At 42.7% G+C, this 13,762-nt stretch overlaps 1 protein-coding gene across 1 annotated transcript in view; it reads right to left on the reverse strand.

Moving 5' to 3' along the window:
* Window positions 1-3,783: 3,783 nt before the first annotated feature.
* Window positions 3,784-13,762, reverse strand: part of GLP2R (glucagon like peptide 2 receptor) — a gene marked incomplete at both ends in the record, with an annotated part of 42,747 nt that continues 32,768 nt past the window's right edge. The window contains 2 exons of the mRNA XM_084298306.1: window positions 3,784-4,122; window positions 9,952-9,993. Coding sequence (XP_084154432.1) covers window positions 3,784-4,122; window positions 9,952-9,993 — 381 coding nt within the window. The remainder of the gene's footprint in view (window positions 4,123-9,951; window positions 9,994-13,762) is intronic.

Raw genomic sequence — 13,762 nt, forward strand, 5'->3', positions numbered from 1 at the left:
GATTTGACTCCATTTACCACAACTCTTTGGGCCCGGCTATCCAGCCAGTTTTTAACCCAACGAAGCGTAAGCCAGTCCAAGACATGAGCAGCCAGTTTCCTGAGGAGAATGTTGTGGGAAACAGTGTCAAAAGCCTTGCTGAAGTCAAGGTAGACCACATCCACAGCCTTTCCCTCATCCACTAAGCGCGTCACTTTGCCATAGAAGATCAGGTTCGTCAAGCAGGACCTGCCTTTCATAAACCCATGCTGACTGGGCCTGATCCATAAATTTTGATGGAAAACAAAATCCTTGTATAAGACAACTTCCAAATTGTGGGAGTCAGGCTTTGTCATTGGTTGTCTCTATATCCTAACCATAAACATTCCAATTGCTTTACTTTACTTTACTTTACTGACACAGCAGAGACCACACTCAGCAGGACAATAGGAGGATGGCCTCTCTCATCAAGCAGGAAGAAATCTTTAGCTCACATCTGTCTTTCTGGTAAGATGAAGACAATAGTAACCTGGAGAGTAAAGGTGGCTTTATTAAGAGAAAAAAACTATTACTAGGTCTGCCCAAACATAAATTTCTGGATGAACACTATGTTACCTTATATAACCTATGTGCAAATGAAATAATTTACACAAAATATTAATCACAAAGAAACAGTAATTCATATTGATCTATCTCTTGCACCTCTTTTTTCATCAGCGCAAGATCACATTTCTTGTCCTTTATCCCAAGGCATTTCTAAACAGTTTTCTGTGTCTCCAATCTGTCTGCTTGTAGGAAGCCTGGCTAGTTGTCTGGCTTTTGTCTCCCACCCAAAGGGTCTGGTACAGCTCCTTTTGCCACTTTCTCTGGCTGCAGCGTCCCTCTGGCAGCCTCAGAACTCCACAAGGGATGGGAGATGGATTCCAGGCAGGACCTAGCTGCAGAGCTTCTCATACAGAATCACAGAATCACAGAATTTCTAGGTTGGACGAGACCTCAAGATCATCGAGTCCAACCTCTGACCTAACACTAACAGTCCTCACTAAACCATATCCATAAGCTCTACATCTAAACCTACGAGGAAAGCAGCTGACTCTTTTAAAATGTTGAAATTTTCAAGTCTGTTGCTGTCTTCTAAACTGCTTGATGTTTTGTTTAAAATTGAGGCGCTTGTAATATTTCTGTAAAGATACATCATGTGTGTGGCCATCCATATTTAACAACTTTTATACTTTACTGATACAATAAATAAAGCTATATTTTTGATGATGAAACTTGTTGATTTATATACTTAAAAACATGTTTTCTGAAGGAACTCACATGATGATGGTTTTTACTTGGCCTCCAGGGCCTACACATGCAAAAATAGTTGATTTTTATAAACTAAAAAAGACAAAAAGATCATGCACATAATCATAGAATCATGGAATGGCTCTGGTCGGAAGGGACCTTAAAGAGGTCTAACCCTCTTGCCAATAGAGACAAGGATGCTAGGTTGGCCAAGGCCCCATCCAACCTGGCCTTGAACACCTTTAGGGATGGGGCATCCACTTCTCTTGGCAATCTGTTCCAGTGTCTCACTACCCTTACACTGAATTTCCTCCTAAAGTCTAATCCAAATTTAGCCTCTTTTAAAGACCATTCCCCCTTGTCCTATAGTTATCTACCCTAGTAAAGAGTCCTTCTCTATCAAGGGAGAGGAGAAAACACAACTCACCAGAGCCTGCTGTTGAGAGCATAGAAAACTTGTTTGTTAGTTTTGACCACTAAAAATGCTCTAAAATAAAAGGTATTTTGCTGAGAGATAACAAAGTTCTTACAATTTTTACATTATTAGCTCCCAAGTAAAATGTATCCTAAAGCACTTAAAGCTTTTAAATATCTTAATGCCTCTGGGATAAATCAGTCTTTTTTAAATTGGAAAAGGCATCAGAAGATATGTAGTGTCTGGTGCTTGTGATCCATTGCAATAAAATGTTATATAAACAAAGTGGATGTTCTAGTAAAAAGCTTTAAAAACTAAATATATATTTTCAAAATGTTTTAATATTTACTTTTAATTAATATTTTATCTAAACATACAGCCTTGTATTGATTAAAGAGGCTAAATTCTTAACACTGATAAAAATGTAAAAGAAATGCTTTTCTAAAAGTACCAGAAATATTTTTGTTAAAACATAGTCTTGGTCTAGTGTTAGTCAATGAATTTATATGGTCTCTGCAAGAAAGTAGTGTGTCACAGCTGGTAATATTTACAGGTCTGAACACCTGCAGACCGACAAATACTTCAAAAAGCATTACTAAGTTACATAAGCTTCATAAACTGAGTCTGCTCAAACTACACATCAAAGTCATAGGCGGCTTATCTCAGAAAAATGCCATTTGTAAAGCTGTCAGTGGAGATCTAAGGACAAAACTGCACCATGGGGAGATGCAGACACAGGGAAAGCCAGGGCACCTGCATTGTTGGCACCTGGTGGAAAGAAGGAGTGGTGGGATAATGGAGCCCATGAGCAGCCCTGAACATTTTTTAGGTGATATTTGATGTTTTCATATAATCATAGAATCATTAAGACTGTAAAAGATCATCTGTTTTTATGACATATGCTAGCACTTAGAGCGTTTGCCAGTAAAGCACAGGAAATAATCATAACAAATGCTATGTAACTAGATGTGAGCTAGGTAATTACATGTGTTTATGCCTGGGGTATGCATTTATATTGTAGGTAAATATTGTCTGCTGATCTTTATTTTGCCTTTTCCTTTTCTTCTTTCGGTATGTCAAGTGACTTGACATACTGAAAGACTTGCAGACTGTCTCATTGAATGTTAAAAAAACTGAATTATTCAGGTCTCCAGGTGAGCTATATGTAACAATCAAAATTTTTTCATTATCCATTATCCATTTTGGGTACTTCAGGGGGAAGTTGGAAGCAGCACATTTCCCCCAATGACATAAATGTCATTATTTGGGCCAAATCATAAAGGATATCTGCAGGACAGGTAGAGCAAACCTGAAAATGCATCACAGTGCTTGGCTTGTGTCATAAAACAGCGAAAACAAAAATAAAACAAAAATGTGTGTCAAAATGTTTCATTTGGGCATTAAAAAAAAAGAACAAAACCTTTTTGGTCTTTCATTTCATAATGGCTTTTCCAGCACTAACTGTAAGGTAAGAAGTTTAAACATACAAGTAAAAGTTTGTTTCATCCTGAGCTTTTTATATATATAAATTATTCCATGTTGCTTAAATAAAACGTATCTGGGTTGACCTGAAACTGATTTTTTGAGATGGGGAATGATTTCAGTTGGCAGAGAGAAAAAGTCTTCTAATCAAGTATCTCTATGAAATATACAGCTAAAAAAAAAAAAAAAAATAAAAAATAAAAAAAAAAGAGAGAGAAAAATAAATAACTAATGACTTCTCTATTATGTGAATAGAATGGTGGACATGTATGGATGAAGCTGATAGGGGATACAATGACCAGAATCTGTTCATTTTCAGCATATATCTTGCTCCCCTGTGTACATGTCTCTTAGCATCATTTATCATCCAGACTAGTAGACCCAAAGGATTTGTTTGATTCAATGAGCCTCTTCTACCCTGGCTGCACAGGTTAGGAACATTCAGATTTTTCTCAGATTAAGAAAACAGGGACATTTGGGGTATTAACTGCTAGCAAGTAATATGTCTGCTTTCTCTTTGCATTAAGCATGTCAGAGGTCTGTACAGCCTGGAGGTGAAAGAAGAGGCTCTTTCAAAATACCATGGCTGTTGATAGGTGCTGTCAGTGGACTGCTTTCTAAATCTCACTTTCCTCGAAGACCACTTCCTCAGTTGTCTCTCCAGTGGTGACTTCTCCTTCACTGCTGTCTGACACACTTGCCCGCAGATGAGATGGAAGCCTACAGCCTGGCTCTGAGCATTGATCTGTCCTCTGGTTTGCCAGAACCTGCTGGAGTTGCATGCCCCAGGGCTCACTCTCCTCCAGGCACAAGTGTTTGCTGTTGGGGTGCTTTTTTTTCTGTTTCTGTGAACATTTCCTGAGGTATTTTATGTTTTCTCCAAGAAAGCAGAGTTTACAACCAAAGGGCTCTGCTAGCAGGAAGCGGGACCACTGTTTCTGGAGTTCTGCTTTCACCTGGGGGAAGAAGAAAAAATGTACGTCCATGGTGATGACTTGTAACCACCCTGCAGTCTGCTAATCCAAACACTAATCATAAAATGAGAGGGATTGTGGAAGTGTTTTTGCCCCTTTGGGTGTCACCTCACAGCTTTTGAGGTCCTTGTATGGCAGAAATGGACTTGTTTGCTGTCCATCTTCAGAGTACAGCCTGGAGACTTCTTCACTCTAATTTAGGAAAGGTTTTTGTAGCCTCTGAATCTCTCTCTGTAATTTTATATACTGTGATCCTGATGTGTGTGTAAAGGAAGAACTCAATTGACTTTCATGTTTACCTGATGCGCTGAGGAGGAGACAAATCCAAGGGCTATGGAAATGAGGACCATGCCGCTTTTCCGGAGTGTTATGCTTGAATATTTGCTTTGTTTTGCTTTTTATTTGGCAGCTTGCCTTAAATTCTCAGTACGGAATGTCTTGCACTGAATGTCCCCTTGCTTTACCAGCAGGACCTTCGGCCTGAGGGCTCAGCTGACTGAGGAGTTAAAAGCCCCAAAGAACAACTTTTAACTGATGTTGAGAGATGCTAGTAGGTCTGTGCCCTCCATAAATGTTAGACAAGTGCTCTTGTGCTGCAGACAAGTGTCGGCTCTCTGTTTTACTTAGCAGTTCAGAAATTGCTCCAGGTTTCCTTGTTAAATATTAGGAGCATACACCCTACTTTTTCTACATAGCTCATCTCCTCTGTTGCCTTTAAGAAGGTGTCCAATGTTGTGTTCAAATGTCAGTGTAATGTGTACCACATCAGCTGGCTGTGCCAGGCTGTTAAATGCTACGGATTTTGGATAAGTGTCAGTTTAGCACAAGTAGTGGATATCTGTACCCATGTGGACTATAAGGGAAGTGTAAACAATGGGCTTCAAGTTGGAAAACATTTAAAATTGTGAGATGAATTCCACAGCCTACATAAACCTCATATCCTGAAGTGGCCCGTAGCAAGTCAGTGTGATAATGGTAAAAGCTGCATACAACTGTGACAGTAATCAAGGATGATACATCACTGGTACAGCCCTCTGATAATTACCCCCCCCCCCCCTTTTTTTTTTTTTCTCATTGGCAGTAATGAGGTAGCAGAAAGAAGTCCAAGAGTGATCAAAAGGGACTTTTTGGCTCTGGGGCAATTGCTTGAAGGATCAGGTGCACAGGTAGTGTTTTCCTCCATCCTTCCAGTAGTGGGAATCAATACTGAAAGGAACAGCCAGACCCAGCAGATCAATACATGGCTTTGAGGCTGGTGCCACCAGTATAATTTTGGGTTTCTTGACAATGGTAAGGTCTACATGACACGAGGCATACTGGCTTCCAGTGGGGAGCACCTTTCTCAGAGAGGGAAAAGGATTTTTGCCCAGGAGTTAGCAGAGCTGATCAATAGGGCTATAAACTAGATTTGAAGGGGAAAAGGGACAAAACTAGGTCCACCACTTATAAGACTGAACACCAACATTTGACAGACTGCAAGCTAGCAAGACCCTTCAGTCTGCCCCATGAGGGGCTGGGTTCAATGAAGCACATCTGAAATGTTTCTATACAAAAGCACACAGCATGAGAAACAAGCAAGAGGATCTAGAAACCTTGGTCCAGTCCCAGAGCTACAACATCATTGGCATAAGTGAAATCTGGTGGGAAGAGTCCTGTGACTGATGTGTTACAGTGGACAGTTACAGTGTCTTCAGAAGGGACAGGCAGGGCAGGTGAGGCAGGGGTGTGGCACTCTATGTAATGGAATCACTGGATTCTATGGAGCTTGCACTTGGCAACAATGCAATTGAGAGCTTCTGGGTAAGCTTCTGGGATCAAGGGACAAGCAAATAAAGGAGATGTCACTGTGGGAGTCTACCTAGCCAGGATGATGACACTGATGAATTATTCTTTAAGGAACTGAGAGATACTTCTAGATCAGCTACCCTTGTCCTTATGGGGTATTTCAACCTGCCAGATATCAACTGGAAATATCACATACCTGAGACAAACAAGTCCAGGACATTCCTGAAGCACCTTGATGATAACTTCTTGGTACAGGTACTAAGATAGCCAACTAGGAAAGGTGCCCTCCTTGACCTGTGCCTTGTAAACAGGGAGGGTCTTTGTGGTGAAGTTGCCAGCTTGGTCATAGCAACCATGATGTAGTCAAATTCAAAATCTTTGGTGATAGGAGGAAAACTGACACAAAAACTTCAAGCCTGTACTAGGGGAGAGCAGACTTCAGACTGCTCAGGGAAATAGCTAGTGAGCTCTCCTGGGAAACTGATTTTAAAGGCATTGGGGTCCAACAGTGATGGTCAGTTTTTAACTACCTCCTCCTAAGAGTGCAGGAACAAGAAATTCCAAAATGTCAGAAGTTGAGCAGGAGACGCAGAAGGCCAGCCTGGCTGAGCAGGGATCTTCTTCAAGAGCTTTGGTGGAAAAAGAAAGAGTATGGCTACTGGAAGCAATATAGGGAGATAAGGGAGGACTACAAGAATGACGCTCACCTTTGTAGGTAGGGAATTTGTGTGGCAAAGGTTCAATTAGAGTTGAAGCTGGCCAGTACTGTGGAGCACAACAAAAAGGGCTTTTTAAAGTATGTTAACAGCAAAAGGACAAGAGATAATATTGGTCCATTACTTGATACCACCTCTCACAGTATCCTTGTAGACAAAATGACCAGAATACAGTTAGATAAAAGCATAATAAGATGGGTGAACAATTGGCTGATGGGTTGGACCCAGAGGGTTCTTCTAAATGGGGTTGCCTCAGGCTGGTTACCTGTCACTAGTGGGATTCCTCAGGGCTCTGTTTTAGGACCAGTCCTCTTCAATGTTTTCATAAACAATTTGGAAGTAGGACTTGAAGGTTTTTTGAGCAAGTTTGCAGATAGTACCAATCTAGGAGGAGCTGTTGACTCTGTCGAGGTTGGTGAGGCTTTGCAGAGAGATCTAGACAAATAAGAGAGTTGAGCAATCACCAACAATATGAAGTTTAACAAGAGCAAGTCTTGGATTCTGCACCTGGGGAGGGACAACCCTAGCTATATATACAGGTTGGGGAAGGAGGGGAGCAAGATGCTGGAGAGCAGCCCCACAAAAAGGAATCTGGGGGTTTCAGTTGACAGCAAGCTGAACATGAGCCAGCAGTGTGCCTTGGAGGGCAGGAGGGCCAACCGTATCCTGGGGTGCATCAAGCACAGCATTGCTAGCTGGTCAAGGGAAGGGATTGTCCCACTATACTCTGCACTGGTGCAGCCTCACCTCAAGCACTGTGTGCAGTTTTGGGTGCCACAGTATAAGAAAGATATAAAACTGTTAGAGAATGTCCAAATGAGGGCTACAAAGATAGTGAATGGGAAGTGATAGAGGAGGGGAAGATGTATCAGGAGCAGCTGAAGTCACTTGGTTTGTTCAGCCTGGAGAAGAGAAAACTGTGAGGAGGCCTCTTTTCAGTCTACAACTTCCTCATGAGGGGGAGTAAAGGGGCAGGTGCTGATCTCTGCTCACTGGTGACCTCTGATAAGTACCTGAGGGAATGGCTTGAAGCTGTGACAAGGGCGGTTCAGGCTGGATATTAGGAAAAGGTTCTTCATCAAGAGAATGTTCAGGCACTGGAACAGGCTCCCCAGGGAAGTGGTCATGGTGCCAAGCCTGCTGCAATTCAAAAAGTATTTGGACAACACTCTCAGACACCTAGTCACTTGGTCTGATTTTTTGGGTGGCCCTTTGGGGACACAGGAGTTGGACTCGATCCTCATGGGTCCGTGGGTCAGGATATTCTGTGATTCTATGATACCAGTACACTGGGCTGTATAGCACAACCATTTGAATGAAGAAATTATCCTCCTTTTCTCAGTAGTTGTAAGGCCATGTAGTGGGTTTATGCAGGAAGGTTTTGGTAGCAGGGAGCTGCAGGGGGGCCTCTGTGAGAAGAATCCAGGAGCTGCCCCATGTTAGGTAAGGGCCAGTCTGAGCCAGCTCCAAAGGGACCCACAGCTGCTCAGAGCTGAGCCAATAAGCAATTTTGTTTGCACCTCTGTGAGAGCATATTTAAGAAAAGGGGAAAAAAAATCATGCTGCACAACAGCAGCCAGGAGATAGAGGAAAGAGAAACAGCCTTGCAGACATCCAGGTCATTGAAGAAGGAGAGCAGGAAATGTTCCAGGCATGGAAGCTGAAGTTTCCCTGTGGCCTGTGCAGAGGCCCTTGGTGGAGCAGGCTGTCCTCCTACAGCCCATGAAGTATCACAGTGGAGCAGGTTTTCACACTGCAGGCCATGAAGGAGTCCACAGTGGAGCAGGTAGATGTTGCGTGAAAGAAGCTGCAGCCTGTGGAGAACCCCTGCGAGAGCAGACTCTGGGCCAGACCTTTAGCCCATGGAGAGGGGACCACACAGGAGCTGTTGACCTGGCAGGAGCTTCTGCACATGGGCGAAGCAATGTTGGGGCAGTGTGCTCCTGATGGATGGGCCCATGGTATGGACCCAAAATTAGAGCTGTTCTTGAAGGGCCGCTGCCAGTGGGAAGCCCATGCAGTATCAGTTCAGGAAGGACTGCATCCCGTGGGAGGGACTCCACAGCGCAGGGGAGGAGAGTGACTGAGAAGGAGCAGCAGAGACAAAGTGCTATAGACTGACTGCAGGCCTCATTTCCCCATTCCCTTGCACTGCTCAGGGGGAGCAGGTGGAAGAGAGTGGATGGGGGGAAGTTATTTTTGGCTTCTTTCCTTTGTTTCTCACTTCTCTAGTTTCCTAGTAATACGCAAAAAAAAATTACTAACCTCCCTACTCCAAGCCTATTTTGCCTGTCATGATAATTGTTGAGTGATCTCCATCCTTATCTCAATCCTTGAGCCCTTTGCATCATATTTTCTCCCTCTTTCCCTTTGAGGAGGGGGAGTGAGAGAGTAATTGTGGTAGAGCTCAGCTGCCCAGCAGAATAAAACTACCACAGGCCACATCTGAATGCTGCATTTGGTTTTGAGCTCTGAGTTGCTTTGTAGGGATATGAGCCAGCAGTCGTAAAAGAAAATAGAAGTTCTAACTGGAACTACAGAAAATATGTTTCCTTCTGAGAGCAGTGAAGCACCAGAGCAGAGGACAAGAGAGATGGTAGAACCTTTCTTTGGAGATTTTCAAAGCTCATTAGGGTAAATAGCTGAATTCAGTCTTCACAGTGCACCGAGCAAGAAGTTGGTCTAAGTATTTCCTGAAGCCCCTTCCTGACTTGTTCTGTGATTTTCTGCTGGCATATCCTTGCAAAATTGGCATTATTGATCAGCCTAAATTCTGGAGTGGAGTAAACAACCCCCCCCATATTACTCTTGAGGCTTAGCAAAAGACAATCTCCAGCCAAGAAATGGCCTCATATCAAATTTAGAGATGTCCTGTGAAGTGCACATATGAAAATATATTTTTCAACTTGTTCTTTTTTAATATTAAAGCACTCCAAATTTTGCATCTTTGCCTAGGCTTCAGGGGTAAGCAAGGCAAGAGTCAAACACGAAGTCTGAGATTTCATCTGTGTAAATGAATGGGGTTTAGGTACCTGATAATAAGCCTTTAGTGCTATTTCACAGACATTTATACCTCCACAGTGTCACATAGTAACACAAGCTTTAATACCTTTAATACCTCAAATTTAATACCTTAAATTTGAATACAGACCTGAGAGGTCTTACTGCTTTCTTTGTTCAAAATATTTACATCAATTTAAAAGAATGCAAGTATGTTCCCAAATAATCAGAGCTAGTCAGTATTTTCATCCTTCTTGGTGTCAGTATATTTTGTTTATCGATTAAAAACATATAATTAAGTGACTCTTACCTCTCCATTGGCAAAGCAATATAAAACTGCTACAAAAAAACCCTGTAAGAGACAGACAATAAAGAAAAGTTAGATACCTGAAGTCTCAGTTTAGCGATGTCATTAGTATTAAAGTCATAAATATAAACAACATTTCCTAATTTTCAGAATAGAAACTAGCTATCTGTCTTCTCTTATTAGTGAAGTACCTATTAACTTGTTTTCCTATGGTGCCTTAGCAAAATTAAGGCACAATTGCAGGTGTTTTGGTGCAGATGCTAAAGAACAGAGTCTATACAACCTTATCTGATCTTACATTTTATCTACATTTTACTACAACATTATTTTTAAGACTACCACTGTTATACTGAAACTGCTACTTTTAGACTTATTAGACCTGTATCCAAAAATGCAAATATATTGTGTGTTCTGACTATTTTGAAAAGTCATTTCTCCTGTGAAACAGATTTAAGTAAACACCTTAAGGAAAAAAAAAAAAAAAAAAAAAAAAAAAAAAAAAGATTTGAAATTTTAGAAATCAAACTTGTTTAAGATAAGCCAAAAATTACCCCTCCCATTTTCCTCCTCCCTGTCTTTGATCTCAAATCAAAACAGATTATGTGTATGCATCTCAGACTAACAGTCTGGCACAAATGTACAGATTTATGGCAATTGCTTCAGGAAATGAACTTCCTTTAGTACGTCTAAACACATCTATCGCACAGATTTTGATGAAGAGAATAAATGTTGTTGACTATCAGTCCCAAGGCAATGTTCATATAACAAGGAAAAAGGTGTCATAACCAGTTGATATCATTCATCTGTTTTCACATTCATACTTTTTTTTCCAGAGGTGTTTCTGTTTTTCTCATATAAAATCTTAAAAAGAAATTAATGTGTACAGCAGCTTCAATATTTTTTATTCATTGACCTGTAACAGTCTGAGCCAACAGTGATTTTTTTCTAGCAATCCTGAAAAGTCTGGAACCACCTATTCTTTAAACATATGTCCAGTAAGTGTGAAAAAGAACAGTCTGTCTGCCACATCAGTGAAATAAGGGCAGGAGAAGTAGCAGTTGCAATTGCTTTATCCCTGTATTTTAATTCTACCATATTTCATGCTTCACCTGGATTGTGGTTGCAAGATCTAGGTACTTTTGCTATACCATTTATTAATGTAACTTTTAAATAATTCTCTGCATCTGGGTTATTTCACAGAAATATGAAAAAAAAATCACTAAATATTGTTCCACAGAGAAAGGTTCTGATGCATAAAAACAAGTTAAGTGGTTTAAAAAGCAGCCTTTTTTTTTAGAAATTATTCTCTCTTTGGGTAGAAATTCCATGAAAATCCAGTTCTCTGCCGTGTTTGTTTGTTTGCTCGTATATATTCTGAGCATGAGCTCTGAATTTGGACCCACAAGCACCACAAGCAGAAATAGGAGCCGAATTACTTGGTGCTGCTATGTCACAAGCTTTGTACCACCCATTACCAGAAATGTGGAAAGTCACCAAATTAGGAGAAAGCTTTATGAGTACTGATGGCACCTCTACGTTGAACAAAGTTTCATAAATTTCTGTGTGAATTAAATCCACTGCTGCTGCAAAAGTAGAACATGCAATGAAAGTGAGAAACACAGTAAATTCACATTAGTTGATGGCAAATTCAGCTGTGTACTCATGTTTGATGTTTGTTTTATATCCTGATATTTTTAATGCTTCTTCCTTTGCCATACATAGAACTTTGTTCTTAGAAATCTTTCTTCTATTTCATGACTTCCAAGGCATACACCTTCTAAACGACCAGAATATGAAGCGAAAAGAAGCAGCAGAAATTCATAAGAAATATTCATTGGCATGCTATCCAATAGGAAAGGGTACATTCATGTGTAAGCCTCATAATTGTCCTCCAGTTCTAATGGCAATAAAAATATGATAAATGTCTCATTAAATAACTGTCTTTAATATACCATAAGCCAGTATTTTATCATGTGCGGTCCGTATGCACCAGGTGGCCAAGATGATGAGATCGCCCCACTTTCTGAAATAAAGAAGCATCATAGCATCAAGGCTGGGCACTCTTCAAGAGGGAAATCTTAATGGCTCAGGAACGGTCTGTTCCCACGTGCCCAAAGACGAGCTGGCGGGGAAGAAGACCAGCCTGGCTCAACAGAGAATTGTGGCTTGATCTTAGGAGAAAAAAGAGGGTTTATAATCTTTGGAAAAGTGGGCAGGCCACTAGGGAGGACTTTAAGGATGTAGCGAGGCTGTGCAGGGACAAAATTAGGAAGGCCAAAGCTCATCTGGAGCTCAATCTGGCTACTGCCATTAAAGATAACAAAAAACGTTTCTATAAATACATCAACACAAAAAGGAGGACTAAGGAGAATCTCCATCCTTTACTGGATGCGGGGGGAAACTTAGTTACAAGAGATGAGGAAAAGGCGGAGGTGCTTAATGCCTTCTTTGCCTCAGACTTTAGCGGCAATACCGGTTGTTCTCTGGATACCCAGTACCCTGAGCTGGTGGAAGGGGATGGGGAGCAGGATGTGGCACTCACTATCCATGAAGAACTGGTTGGTGACCTGCTACGGCACTTGGATGTGCACAAGTCGATGGGTCCGGATGGGATCCACCCAAGGGTACTGAGAGAACTGGCAGAGGAGCTGGCCAAGCCACTGTCCATCATTTACCAGCAGTCCTGGCGATCGGGGGAGGTCCCAGTTGACTGGCGGCTAGCAAGTGTGACGCCCATCTACAAGAAGGGCCGGAGGGCAGACCCGGGAAACTACAGGCCTGTAAGTTTGCCCTCAGTGCCAGGGAAGCTCATGGAGCAGATCCTCCTGAGAGTCATCACGCAGCACTTGCAGGGCAAGCTGGCGATCAGGCCCAGTCAGCATGGGTTTATGAAAGGCAGGTCCTGCTTGATGAACCTGATCTCCTTCTGTGACAAAGTGACGCGCTGGGTGGACGAGGGAAAGGCTGTGGATGTGGTCTACCTTGACTTCAGCAAGGCTTTTGACACTGTCTCCCACAGCATTCCCCTCAAGAAACTGGCTGCTCTTAGCTTGGACTGGCGCACGCTTCGTTGGGTTAAAAACTGGCTGGATAGCCGGGCCCAAAGAGTCGTGGTGAATGGAGCCAAGTCCAGTTGGAGGCCAGTCACTAGTGGCGTCCCCCAGGGCTCGGTGCTGGGGCTGGTCCTCTTTAATGTCCTCTTTAATATCTTCATCGATGATCTGGACGAGGGCATCGAGTGCACCCTCAGTAAGTTTGCAGATGACACCAAGTTATGCGCGTGTGTCGATCTGCTTGAGGGTAGGAAAGCTCTGCAGGAGGATCTGGATAGGCTGCACCGATGGGCTGAGGTCAACTGCATGAAGGTCAACAAGGCCAAGTGCCGGGTCCTGCACCTGGGGCGCAATAACCCCAAGCAGAGCTACAGGCTGGGAGAGGAATGGTTGGAGAGCTGCCAGGCAGAGAAGGACCTGGGACTGATGGTTGATAGTCGGCTGAATATGAGCCAGCAGTGTGCTCAGATGGCCAAGGTGGCCAACAGCATCCTGGCTTGTATAAGAAGCAGTGTGGCCAGCAGGCCAGGGGGAAGTGATCGTCCCCCTGCACTCGGCTCTGGTGAGGCCGCACCTCGAGTACTGTGTTCAGTTTTGGGCCCCTCGCTACAAGAAGGACATTGAGGTGCTTGAGCGGGTCCAGAGAAGGGCGACGAAGCTGGTGAGGGGTCTGGAGAACAAGTCCTACGAGGAGCGGCTGAGGGAGCTGGGCTTGTTCAGCCTGGAGAAGAGGAGGCTCAGGGGTGACCTTATCGCTCTCT

The sequence above is a fragment of the Netta rufina genome (assembly GCF_964035555.1).
Source record: "Netta rufina genome assembly, chromosome: 19".
Taxonomy (NCBI): domain Eukaryota; kingdom Metazoa; phylum Chordata; class Aves; order Anseriformes; family Anatidae; genus Netta; species Netta rufina.